General features: G+C 37.9%; 1 protein-coding gene across 3 annotated transcripts in view; it reads right to left on the minus strand.

Moving 5' to 3' along the window:
* The window catches only part of DICER1 (dicer 1, ribonuclease III), a 72,194-nt gene that overhangs the window by 25,370 nt on the left and 32,518 nt on the right, over positions 1–14,306 (minus strand). For all 3 annotated transcript variants that reach the window (XM_017857934.1, XM_017857935.1, XM_017857936.1), the window contains 6 exons: positions 12,841–13,313; positions 5,978–6,110; positions 4,821–5,063; positions 4,036–4,190; positions 1,516–1,648; positions 610–685 (listed from right to left, as the gene is read on the minus strand). In XM_017857934.1, coding sequence (XP_017713423.1) covers positions 610–685; positions 1,516–1,648; positions 4,036–4,190; positions 4,821–5,063; positions 5,978–6,110; positions 12,841–13,313 — 1,213 coding nt within the window. The remainder of the gene's footprint in view (positions 1–609; positions 686–1,515; positions 1,649–4,035; positions 4,191–4,820; positions 5,064–5,977; positions 6,111–12,840; positions 13,314–14,306) is intronic.

Below are 14,306 nucleotides of genomic sequence, written 5' to 3' on the forward strand. Positions count from 1 at the left end.
AGCACCTTTGCCTTTCACAATGTAAATGTAATCAGATTCACACTTCAGGCAAAGTCTATTTTGGCATCCATATGTACCAATATGAGCAGGACTGCAAATTCTGTTCTAAGGCTCAGAAACAAAAACATCTAAATGTGACATCAGCACATATCAGTGCTAAATAAAATGGCCATGGAAAATGGGTCCACTTACACAGAAGGAGCAGGATTGAGGGGAAAAAAAAAAAAAAGAAACTGAGTCCATTTTAAAAAAGGATTTATTTCTATACTAGTATAGACTAACTTGAGAGATTGATATATTAAAACACAAGTGTTCATGGTGCATGATTCAACAATTACAAAAATACCTTTATGTATTTAAAAGGAGTCATTAAAGACAGCAAATAAATGACAGTTGTTTACAGTTAAGCTACGGAAAATAAACAGCTCCCACAACACTGTAGGATCTTCAAGTTACTAACACTTATATCTATATTCACCAAAGCACACTAAGAGCAGCAAGTGAATAGCTCTACAAAATCCTTAGAGATCTATAAAGTCCTCTATATGCTTTTTTTTTACAATGGTTGCAGTTTATTTTTATTTGTATATGCTTTTCAAACATCCTTACCAATTTTGTGCAGTTTCTCACAGCAAATGAGAGCTACAACTCTTTCAGCCAATCGTACACAGCTCATTGGTGGACCCTGAAAATAACAAAAACCTTTCCATTGTATATGCACATCGCTATATTACCTCTAGCACATGAAACACCTATGAAACCACTGACCCAACATCTTTAAAGTTCAATTTGCCAAAACAAAATTCTTTATTTTTAAAAATTCCAGCAAGTTTTTAAAAATTCTAATCTCCATATTTGAAATATTCATCTTTAGAAGCCCTGCCCAGTAAAACTAAGTCATAATTAAGATTTTACAATTTTGATGAATTTAAATTTCAGTAAGATTTTAAAGTATCTTATTTTACTACTCAATAAATATGTAACAAAAAGATTTATCAAAACACAGCTGTAACATTAATAGTACTGAGCACCTTTTTATGTGCAATAGAAATTAGTCATCTTGGAATATTTGGAAATCAGTACTGGGACCAAGAACAGAATTACAAAAGCAGATTTTAAGTCACCAACAAAATAACTAGGACAACGCATAATACATTTTATATCACTCTAGTGTCTAAGCCACAGTTGAATGACTCCTGTCAAAAATGTGCATGTTAGTAACACCTTCGAAGAAACTTCAGAGATCACCCAGTCCAGTTCTAAGTATCTGTAAATTAGACAGTCTATTACAAATATGAACATGTAGATGACAACAAAAGTGACCTATAAATCTACTTTTGAAAGTAAATTTTGGTTTTTATTTTTAGTTTTGGTCTGTCAACACAAGGCTCCTGCTCACGAAAGCAGATTTTAAAATCAAATCTCCCTATAAATTGCAAGTTTTAGAAAAGCTGAAAAAAAATCCACTAACGACATACTTTAAAATATAACAATCATTTCTTTTTCTAAACTTACAACAATGGAGGCTCGAAGAGGTGAGTTAATTGGCAGGTAAAGAGTTGAATAAAATGTACCATCAGGCAACTCTCGGGTTCTGCATTTAGGAGCTAGATGAGTAAACGGATCACTTGGTAATCTAGCACAGTATCTGTGAAGAAAAAGAAAGTCTGAGGCTGAATCTACAACCGAGAAAATATTGATATTTACAACCTCGAGTTTGATTTGTCATGTGCCTCTTCCCCTCTACTGATTTTGTATTTGTATGTGGCATTTAAACTTTACTGCTTCAAACTTTGAATAAGACAGAACAGTGTTGCCTAACAGAACTCTGCAAAGATGTTCCGTATCTTCGATGCCCAGCAGGGCAGTGGCTGGTGAACACTTGAAATGTGACAAGTACAACTACGAAACTCCATTTTTTATTTTATTTTAAATTGAATTTTGATAGCCACATGTGTTGAGCGTTACCATAATAGAGCACAAAGTACTGTTCAGAATCCAGTAAGAAAACACACTGCCAACGTTTTCTCCTTAATCATCTTATGTCTGCCACCAACTACCAGCACACGTGCAAGGAAGGCATCAGAAGAGGGTGGGACAGCCCAGTGCTGACACAAAAAGGACAGCAGAACTAGCAGCTCACTGAGCAACAGCACCAGGGAAGATTGGAGCAGGGCAGAAAGCTAGCCCAGAAAGGGATGCTGGGACAGGACTCACATCAGGAGAGTGCTGGAATGGGCAGCAGCCCTGTGAGGTTGTGACCTGTGCAGCAAGGGCACCTGACCACAGTGGCAGTCCTACAGAGCAGGAAGACTAGCTACATACAGGAAGACTGAATACTAATTATTTTGAGGACAATGGGAGCCAAACTTCTGACTATTAGAGAAAGGAGGTACATAGACAGAAAAGAGGAAATCTAGAATGAAACCTCTAGCGTCACACTGAAAAGGGAGGTATCAACAGATAGACACTGAAACAAATACAGATGTAAACATGAACAAACAAACAAACATTCTAGCTCTATCCACTCAAAAGCCTGGCAGCAGCAACACCCCGGTAGCAATGAATAAACCTAGTATCCAGTTCTTGGTTTCTAACCACAACTCATTTGAGGAAATTGCCAACATCAAGGGTGGGGCAGTCTAGAATGTCTTGTGCCATAAAACAAGGAAGTGTTCAACAAATAATAGTGAGATGTTAAAAAGACACAGAAACTAGCTTTAAGGGGTTTCCACTGGCCAAATATGAAACAATTTTAACATCAAAACAAACAGTAAATGATAATGATAGATTACAACCCATTAAATAAAACAGGAGTCCATAAAGTTCACGCTGACATTAAAAAATGATAATATAAGAATGAATAAATGGAGAGAAGAAATGGATGGTAGATCGCCAACTAATAAATACAGAAATAATGGAGTTAGTAGCCATCATAGTAATAATCAATTTGGCCCAGAAATATCAAAGAATGCTTACACTAATGAATCAAACTTGGAAGAGGAATACATTTTTATACAAAGTATCTCCCCAGGAAATATTTACTAATTATAAAAGGGAACTTTACAGTAGAGAAAACTGGCAGACTTCACTCAAGTGATCTAAGTTACCACCGGAAAGGACACAAATCAACATGGTGTGCAACTTGGTAAGCTGGGATGAGGAGAAGACACCATCATTTCAGTGACGTGCTGTCCAAAAACGTGTAACCTGGGTCTCATCATGAGAAAATATCAGACAAACCCAGACTGAGAGTCAGACTACAAAATGACGGCCTATCATCTTCCAAAGTTTCAAGGTCATTAAAGTCAAGGAGAAACTAAAGAACGGTTCCAGATTGAAGGAGACTTAGGAAGATGTGACAACAGGGCATGAGGACAACTTCTGACTCTAAGGTGGATCCTTTGGCTACAAAGAACATTCTCATGAAACTGAATGAGTCTCTCTTGGTGTCTAGGTGAAGGCCATACGCGAATTCTAGTATTCTTGCAACACTTTAAAGTTTGAAATTGTTTCAAAATAAAAGGTTACAAAGAAAATCTTATACTTGCTCTTTTATTTTGTCTCTGAATAGAAATTATCCTGATATATAATCCAGCAAAGAATCTGCTCTTCTTAGCGCCTAGAAATTTTATTATCAGCTCTGGACAAAGTAAATTACAATGTACCCAAAAATATAATCTTACTTTATTGCTAGGGGAAAATTTAACATTACCCAATGGTTATGGCACAAAACAAAAATTTCAGGATTTAGAAAAAAATTGGTGAGAATTATAAAATTAAGTTAAACCTAATTTAAAATGCCTTCATCATGTTAGCCTTGCCAAGGAATACTGAACTTTTATTGTTGCACAATACTGTTTTTGCCTTTTGATTAAAAAAAAAAATGAAAAAAGTAACTTTTCTTCATCGAAAATATGGCCCGTCTAAGAGAAGACTGGTAATCGCAAAATGTAAACAATACAAAATGTACAGGTTTAGACTCAAACTGTGCAACATTCCCAGGTTTTCCACACAAATGATATGATGCCATACCTATTGATGTGTCCAATGGCCGTGTTGATTGTGACTCGTGGACCACCATCGTCAGGCCTCAACACATACGGTGGGAAAACGTCATCATCATCCACGACAGGATCAATGTCAGTCTCACCAGTATCAACCGACTTGGAACACTTGTTTCTCAAGATCTGAACATTTAAAAAACAGAACTTATGATGAAAACACATCTTCTTTGCCGCATGCTGTCTGCCTCTGTACCTACAGAAAAAACTCTCTTGAAAATCTCTCTCCTAAACATACTTCAATACTCCAAAGTCACCTGCTGCAGATACCTTCTTCCAACAAATCCCTCCCAGTTCCAATAATATGGAGACCCTCCCCATATGGTACAAAGTCTATACTGTACCGTGCCCACACACACACACACACACACACACACACACACACACATACACGACTGTCAGTCTTTCTGAATATAACTACCATGTCATTATTTTCCAATCACTCAATAACGTAAGCAGTCAACAGTTACTGTTCATATTTACAATGCAATTTCCCAGACATTCATCCCCAATAACGTATGTGATGACCATTTTCACTGTTATCTTATTGTGCCCTTTCAAACACTTTGTATACCACTGCTGGGTCTTTGTAGTCATTCTCAACTTCCTTACAATGTACACAAGGTACATCTCTTTTGAGATTAGTGCCTGTAGATAAAACTCATTATCTGTTTCTATGGACACAAAGAATAACAAATAAACCATATTAATTTTTTTTCCCCAACCTGCCAGCATATATTAATCTGTTGATCTTACCTTTTCAATAGCTTTGTAGGTTTTAAGGTCTTCTTCAAAACTTTTTATTTTGTCTGTATCTGCTAACATTATATAATTAGAGATGGGTGCCCTTGCTCTTCCTTTAGATTGAACATAGGATCGATATTCTGTGGGCAAATCAAAACGAACCACCAAGTTGCATTTTGGTATATCAACACCCTCTTCTACAATACTTGTTGCAATAAGCAGGTTGGTCTCATGTGCTCGAAATTTCCTAAGTACCTGAAAAAAAAAAATCCACCAAGAAAAGCACTTCTAAGAAAATTTCCAAATAAAAAAAAAACATACTAAAAGTAAACGACAACTGTTATTTCTGACACACATGCTCTTGGGCATTCTAAAGCCTTAAGGCCAGGCTAAAGAAGATGACAGTATCACTGAAAACTCAGGATGCATGGAAACATGGACAAAGAAGCTGATTTAATGAGACTCTCCAATTCAGGATAAATTAAATGGTAATATAAGCTAGTTTTCAGACAGTTAGATCTATTAGACTGGCTCCTGGACTCTCCAAATTTGGAGGTTATCGAACAGCTACAATGTAGAAAAGGCCTTCAACAGGAATTATTCTGCTAATTTTAAGTTAAATAATAAACTTTAAATAGGTTTTTGTGTACAAGCCAGAACATGGTATTAGGTTTTAGCATCTTTACAATGCTGTTTCCTGTATTAAGACCTTAAAAGCACAAAAACATTTAAGCTAAAATCTACAAAATATAGTGCTGTTTTTTTAAGAATTCAAACAAAATAGGCCTTTAAATGAAAAAAAGAAAACACTTTCTAGGAAAAGAATTCGGTTTGTTAATTCATAGTCATATGGAATGTACAAGAGTTAAGGTCATACATGCTTTGTCTTTCCATGAAATGCAGTTGTGTGACATCAATCCAATCACAGAAATAAGTTGGTTGATGGCAATTAAGACACAAATTTGGTTTGCCAGATAGCTATTCTAATTCTGAGCACATAAATCACTATACAGCTACCTCATGGGGACAGCTGCTCTAATATATAAAGAAGTATTCCATAATACAAAAAATAATAATAATTCTGGGGAACTATGAAAAAAGGGAGACCCTATGGGCACTGTGTCTGTATATGTCCTGAAAACTGTTATTGTACACTTATTTTAAGTTACCTCTTCCTGTTTTCTGAATTCAGCTTCCATCTGCTTGTTGCGAGGCTGATTCTTCCCAATGCCATGTCCAGTTATAAAATTGCTACTGATATAAGCCAGCTCAGGATCTTGTTTGCCAGCTTCCTTTATCAATCTAAAAAAAGTATACACATTTGGAAGTTAAACGTTGCTGAGAGAAAATAAACTTTTGTTTTTAAAGTCTCCTTTAAAATGGAAGTACATGTATTTTTTGCCAACATACCTAACAAAACGGTCTTGGTCCTTTTTTCCCAACTTGCTTAAACAGAAATCACTGTCACTCTTCACCACATAGATCTGTTGACCAAGTACTTATAATGCCAAATACAAGATTGGTTTGTACTGACAAATGACATGGTCACATTACCTCCAACAGCTGATTGGGCAATGGTGACTTAATAGAAATGTGGCCCAGGATGAGACTGAGCTAGTCAGAGAGAAACATGGATCCTCATAGATCTTGGCCTCGGAACAGGACGTCCAATGAAAAAAGCTCGACTCATCCCTCTACCAGTTCCACTCGCTCCTCTCCCAACTCAACACCCTTCTCTAGACCATGCACAGCTTCAGCAACAGGCCCTGCCGTGCTTATACAGAAAGGACCAGTGAGCCCAACACCAAAGGAAACCTTCATCCCCTACAAATGTAACAAAAGAGTTCCAGCTGCAATTTCTTTTCCTCTTATCCTACCACCTGATATCATTAGAAGAAGAGCCCACGGGAAAGAAATGTTGTATCCTCTCAATTCCTGATGCTTTGTGGTCCCCAGGACACTGAGCAAAATTCTGCACAGCATAGGACGGGGCACAGAAATGGCAAGGCGTCCCCCACCCTTCCCTGTCATGAAAGAGGAGATTGCTGATCTCTCTCTTCCTGCCTGCTCCTCTGTATTAACCCAGAGTGCCTGTGACTGAAAGCTGGCCTTCTAGCTAAAAAATGGCAAAGAGCTACAGGACGGGATCACATTACACGGGTGCAGAAGGTTAACAGTTAGTGCTGCCATTACAGCTATTTTGGAAATATCCACATTCAAAAACTCAGCACACGGGATAAATGGTTCCACACCTGACATAAGCGATTCCACATGGTTTCTCTGAAGTCATACTACATAGTATAAATTCCAAATAGAAAATTGCATTTTTAAGTCGAATCATTCTTTAAAAAAAATACATGAAACAGACGAATATTAAAGAGCTGGAAGTGGCCATCCAGAATCTCTCTTGATCCCAATCAGCACAACACTTGCGAGTCTAGGTTAGTTTGGGAGTCTACAAACTACAGCTTGTAGTTCAAGGTCTACAGTTCAAGTACTTAAATATTCAGAATCAGAGCCTCCCTTATTATGTTCCAAAGTGTGTTCAATTATTTTAATAAACTTAAGATGTAACAGAAAGCAGTGTTACATGCAAATAGCATGCCCAAAAGTCTAAAATACAAAATAAATCACCTTAGAAATAATACATACTTCCAAGTTTTATGGCCGGGCGCGGTGGCTCAAGCCTGTAATCCCAGCACTTTGGGAGGCCGAGACGGGCGGATCACGAGGTCAGGAGATCGAGACCATCCTGGCGAACACGGTGAAACCCCGTCTCTACTAAAATACAAAAAACTAGCCGGGCGAGGTGGCGGGCGCCTGTAGTCCCAGCTACTAGGGAGGCTGAGGCAGGAGAATGGCGTAAACCCGGGAGGCAGAGCTTGCAGTGAGCTGAGATCCGGCCACTGCACTCCAGTCCGGGCGACGGAGCGAGACTCCGCCTCAAAAAAAAAAAAAAAAAAAGAAATAATACATACTTCCAAGTTTTATATAAATAAGCATCAATTTGAATATAATGGAGATTTAGAATGTATTTTAAGTTGCTGTTAATCAGGCAAAGAATGTATTTTACTTTGCCAAAATTATAAATTATCCATCTGGCAGACTTCAATTAGCTAAGAAACAGAGGCAACAACAGTCAATTCACTTTTCCTTAATGAAACCCACATCAAAACCACAGAGAACAGAAGAGACAACATGCACAGTAAATAAAATCTCTTGTAAGCAATAATTACATGGGATATACCTATGCTAATAGTGCTTAGAGAGAAAAAATGTATTTCTCTACTTGGTGAATCTCAGCCATGCATAACCAGTACCCATGACAAAGTTACAGGCTTCAGGGAAAACAAAGCCAGGCAGTCACATGTGAACTCCCAGAGGACAGTGGACAGTGCAAACTGCTTAAAGAGCTCGCAACACCACAGAAAAAAGTAAGACAAAGTATTATTTGTTTCTTTTGGTTTTTACAATGAGTTTATACAAGCTGTTCACCAGCAAGCTGTTTGATAAAGTATACTCTTCCCTAATGCACAGTGTTTCTGAAACGATCTGCAGCAAAGAACCAGGTTTTCTTTTTAAATTTCCAATCCATCAGAGACAAAACAGTTTTGTAGAACTTCATAAAAGTGAACAACTAAGAAAATGAAACTTAAAAAGCATTAAAATTCAAGCATCAATTTTATTGTATTCAGCAGGTATAAAATTACTGTCAAACTGCTCTAAGAGTTTATAAATGCTGCTTCTTAATCTGTACTTAACTCATGACAGAGGTAAAGTCTGGCACCAGTTCATAGCCTATACTTTGTGTGTATATGTACATTGCCTCCCCAATTAGACTGAAAATAACCTAACCAAAAATAGGAAATATGTATGGTAGGTTCAGAAAACTAGCAGATGTATTACAGAAAATTGTGATCTGAATAAACATGCTAACTAATGCTGACAACCATAGGAGGAAAAGAAATTCAAAGATATAAACCCATCATTTGAAATTTCTGCCAGGTTCTTGAAATACATTATCAACAATTCCTTTACTTTCTTGTCAATGTGAGAAAAGCAAATATAATTCCTCTATGATCTCATTAAAAAAAGATCACTGACAGTTACATAATAGCATACTGATACTGCACCCCCTATATGCATGCATAAGCAGCTGAAGAATTAGCACCTACTGTGTGCCAGGTGATAAAACTGCCATTTTTAATACAAAGTCTCTTACAAACAAGCCAGTAGGAGAGGGAGGTATTATTTCCATTTTACGAATGAACATACTGAGACTTTTAAAAGTTAAATAACTTTCACAAAATATACATCCAGAAAGTGGGTAGAAAAGAAACCGAGTCTCCTTGGCAAAATGGCTGATTCTAGGGCCAGGCAGGGAGAAATACAAGAGCCCAGAGCACCCTGTGGTATCACAAAGAAAGTGCTCAAAAACAAAAGGATGAAGGTATGTCAAAGGAACATGGGAGCTATCCTCAAAGAGCTAACAGTGGCCACCGTTGGAACAATTTGAGTAACAAATAAATAACATAGTATTGGATTATGGCCCAAATTATAAAATAAACATGAAACCACCAATTGAAATATATGATTCAATTAATAAATATAAGTAGATAGTTACATAAATAGGATAAACTAGACAAGTTTTCCTTACAGAAGAATTCCATTAAATACATATAGATACACCCCTCTCCAGCAAGTGGAGATTAATCCCTCTATACCAGGGTGGGCTAGACTTGGAGACTTCCTTCCAAATAGAGTAAGAAAAGGGAAAAAGTGTAACTTTACAGTAGAGAAAGCAGACAAACACTGTCACAATCCATTGATGAGTGATGTTTCGTGGTTGATACCAAGACAGCCCCTGATATAAAGTGACCAGAAGGGCAGGTCACCTCCATGGTATTCTTCCATATCCGATCACCCCAGTCCAACTTCGAGAACATAAGAAAAACCCAAATGGAGGGGCATTCACCAAATACCTGACCAGTACTCCTGAAGACTGTCAAGGTCATCAAAAACAAGACAGAAACTGTGAAAACTGTGACAGACCGGAGGAAACTGGGCAGATACTGACAACTAAATATGATATGACACCTTGGATTAAAGAAGACATTATTCCATACTGTCTAGTGGTTAGAAAAAAAATAAAAATTTTTTTTTTAAAAAAGAGGACATTAGTAGAAAAACTGTCAAAATCCAAATAAAGTCTGGAGTTAATAGTAATGGGCCAATGTTAGTTTTCTTAGTTGTGACAAACAGTGACAGGAGATAACATCAATGGGGAAACTAAGTGAGGGGCATATGAGAACTCTCTGTACCGTTTCCCCAACTTTTCTGTAAATACAAATTCTTCCAAAATAAAAAGTTATTAGGAAAAAAGGGGGGGGTAGAGACAGGATGTGAACCCACGTTTGTCCAATGCCAATATCACACAATACTAGTATATTCCACGGTGAAAAGAATACTAGACTTGAGACTGGAAGCCATTTTCTGCCACTTGATATGTGTGTAATTTGGGGAAGGTCACACACTGATGCTTGTTTTCTTCATCTGTAATATGGAAAGAACATCTACTTTCCTCCTCCATGGAGTGTTGTGAATATGTCTTAAATATACATAAAAGTAACTTACAAACCCCTATGTAAATATAAGGTACAAAGAAACCCATAAACATAAGACTGTGCACATACCTACACTACACATAGAAGTGGCTGTGATTTATTTTTTTAATTAGGAGAGCAGAAAACTGCATGTACATTACAATAGCTTATATGCCCATGAAACTATTCACTAAAGAAGGGTTTTTCCTCCCATTAAACTGATGGAAGGAAAGAATCTGGATTTCAGGAAGTTTTCTAAGCTTATTAAAAGCTTACTGGAACAAGACCTCTATTGTATATTTAATTAGCTGCTCATAAAGTCAACCCTCAGACCACTCTTGATTCATCATACAGCACTAAATTCCAGTCACATTTTATGAAAGTTGATCACAATTAATCTGATCCTTAAAGTCAATAGGAAGTAACTTGACTGATTCTGGATAAACCTTTTCAGGCTAATATTCCTGCAATAAAACTGGCACATCTTTACATAAAATACACGTAGAAAACAGGGGAAGGTGGAAAATACACCCCATTTCTTCTCTCCAAGCCCCAGAAAATTTATTTAATCCTTATACAATCCTAAATGGAGACGGGGAGTATGTCCATAACTAGGCTTAGAACTGCGCCAGCATTAAACTTTTTTGACTCCCAAAATGCTTTTTCCCTGCTCTAAGAAGTAATCCCTCCTTAGTCACGCTCTCCCAGGTCCGTCTCCTGGCAATCTTCCTGTTGCAAAGCACTGGTTTCTAGTGTTCTGTGACGCCCAGGGGCATTACTATGATAGAAAGAACTGGAAACTAGGAGTCAGGATATTAGGATTCTAGAATTGTCTCTGCCATTGACTAGCAATTTAACTTACAGCAAATCTCTCTCTTTCTCCTGAGGCTCTTTCTCATTTTTACAAAAATAAGTGGGTTGGATTATATAGTCAGTGAGGTCCCCTTCCAACCTACAACTTCTGATTTAAATGTAATTTGGTCCCTAAAGTTATTTTCCTTCGTATTCATCAGAAGGATCAGGCTCAATGACTATGAAAATTACCAGACTAAAAACTGCCAGATGACTGCCCTCGAGTCCAATTTCTCGTTATTCAAAAAAGTTTTTAAAACCCCTAAACATTCAGAAGCAGTTAAGCGCGTGCACGCGCGCGCGCGCACACACACACACACACACACACACACACACACACGCAAAGAAAAAGAAAAAAAATCCCAAATTACTTTAGGAAACAAAGCTTAGTTTTTCCTACGAGATTACTACTTGCAGAAAAGTTAGGGATCAACTGTGGCCAATTAATGGACCTCACAGAAAAGTAAACTGATTTAAGTACAAAATAAGGACCTTTTTTGGCAGAAAAAAAAAAAGAGTATCCACAAACCAAAAGGATCATACATTAAGTGACCATCTGACAGAAATCTGAAGTACAGCTCCCTGGCTGGTTCCAAATTAGAAAAAAATCTTTCATCGAAGAAGGGAGAAAGAGCAGACATCCACGGCCTAAAATTTGGATTCATTATCACCTTTGCTCATAATCTTAGAACTTTCCCTAACATTCTTATTCTCTTTTGATTCACAAAATTTTAACATGCAGTCTATGAACCAACCCAAAATAAATTCAATTGTTCTAAACTTTCTTCACTGTGGCCTTGAAAACTTCATTTTTTCAGACAAGGTCTGGCTCTATTGCCTAGGCTGGAGTGCTGTGGTGCCACCTCAGCTCACTGCAACCTCTGCCTCCCAGACTCAACCCATCCTCCCACCACAGCCTCCCGAGTAGCTGGGACTACAGGCATACACCACCACCGGCTAATTTTTGTATTTTTTCTACAGACAGGGTTTCACCGTGTTGCCCCTTGTGAACTCAAATAATCTACCTGCCTCAGGCTCCCAAAGTGCTGGAATTACAGGCACAACCCATCACGCCCAACCTAGCCTTAAAAAGTTGAATCAATATTTTTAAGAGAAAAAAATCAACATTAGAAAATTAGTCACAATACCCAGATAAAATTTATTCTAAGACTACCTGAGGGGAACACTTGGTGTGAAACGCTTAACACAATGTCTAACACATAGTTGAGGATTAATAAATACCTGAATTGAATCTAAAACTGAATATAAAACAATGCTTTACTTAAATGCATACTGATTTTTTTAAAGTCTATAACTGTCCTCTATTTTAGGTAGATTAGAATGGATTAGCATCCTTTAAGAAAAAATATATCTGCCATGTGAAAAGCAGCCTTCTGGGAAAACATCCTCTCTGTCAATCCCAGGACAGCATGACGTATCAGCAACGATGGCGCCAAGTCAAGGACACTTACATAACCCTCATGCTAGCTCTCACAGCTGCTGCAGCACATCATATCACAACACAACACAGGACGCCTCCCTGTTCTCATGTGAAAGGAGTCAACTTAGAGACTTACCTGTTTAAGACAACTGCTGTGTATCTTCTTTCCACAAAAATAATTCCACATAAAATGTTGGTAAAAGGAGAAGGAAAATTTGTCTCTGGCTTCTCTTTTTCTTCAATTTCTTCATCCTCATCATCATCCTCAGAATCACTCCATGACACATAATTATCCTGATTCCTATTATTATACCACTCAACACTTTCAAACTGCTGTCGCTCATATGGTTTATATTTGCGTAAGATTTCAAGCAGTTTGATTACTTTAGGAGTTACAAATTTCAGGTCAAGTGAGGCAGGTGAGAAGTGCTCTTCACATAGTGCATGTATTTTCCTTAGGAAAGTGTCTGTAAACAATAAAAATTTCCTGTGCAGCTCCTCTTGCTCATGTTTGATGTATTTCTGTAGTTCTCTTACCATCATTCCAGCTACTTTATCTGCACACCAGGGTCCCAGAACTACCAATACAGCACGACAGTCTGATAGTATCTACACAAAAAAGAGAAAAGAAAAAACCTAATGCCAAACAATAATAATGTAGCATTTTCATATGGGGTTTAACTGGGATTTCAGTTGTTCTCAAATGACTCCTTAAATGTAATCCAGCCTTAGGTTAAGTCCCTGAAGGTGGGGGGACAGGCCATTAGTCTTTTCGAGCTCATTTCATATGTATATGCCTAGAACCATCTCCTTTTTTCAATAAAATAATCAAACAGAAATTAAAAGATGCAATTGTATGAAGTTAATGAAGCCTATTTTTAGATCTGTAATTAGTTAGAACTATACCTGAGTCATTTACTTCCTGCCAAATTGCATATATGTAGCACAATAATTTAACTTTAGGCATCAAGGAAGAGCAATACAGTTTTCCTTGAACTTTATCTATGTACAATATCCCCCAGTATTATATGTTTTCCACTAAACTGACTAGAAACTGTGGATGAATTTTGGTCGATCTACAGTCAGCACCTCTGGATGCCACGGTGAAATTGTTGTAAAAACACTGCACAGCTGTCTCTATTATAATTTCTTTCTTTCTCTCTCTCTCTCTTTCTCTTTCTTTCTTAACAGTAGTAAAGGCCTTTATTAGTTGGAAGTGGAGGAGGAGATAAGACCGCTGCACTGGGGCAGCCTCCACACACTCTGTCACAGTTCTCCAAAAGCCCGTTATCCGATTTCAATGAAAATACCACCACAAGGTCAGGGTTCCTCAACGTTAACATCTCAGCTAAATTCAGACTCTGATCCTGGACCCTCCCAGAGTGCTGTGTCTTACAACTCGAACTGAGAGCCGAAAGTTAATCCACGGCCAGGGTGTAACTGAGGAATCGAGGGAGAGGGAGAGGGAGAGAGAGAGAGAAGGAGAGAGGGAGAGGGACAGCAGGGAGGGAGAGGTGGAAGGGGGGAGGAGGAGGGGAGAGGAAGAGAGGGAGGAAGGGGAGGAGGAGGGAGAAGGGGGAGGAGGAGGGAGGAGAAGGGGGA

The sequence above is a fragment of the Rhinopithecus bieti genome, unplaced genomic scaffold (assembly GCF_001698545.2).
Source record: "Rhinopithecus bieti isolate Rb0 unplaced genomic scaffold, ASM169854v2 scaffold_41913, whole genome shotgun sequence".
NCBI classification, from domain to species: Eukaryota; Metazoa; Chordata; class Mammalia; order Primates; family Cercopithecidae; genus Rhinopithecus; species Rhinopithecus bieti.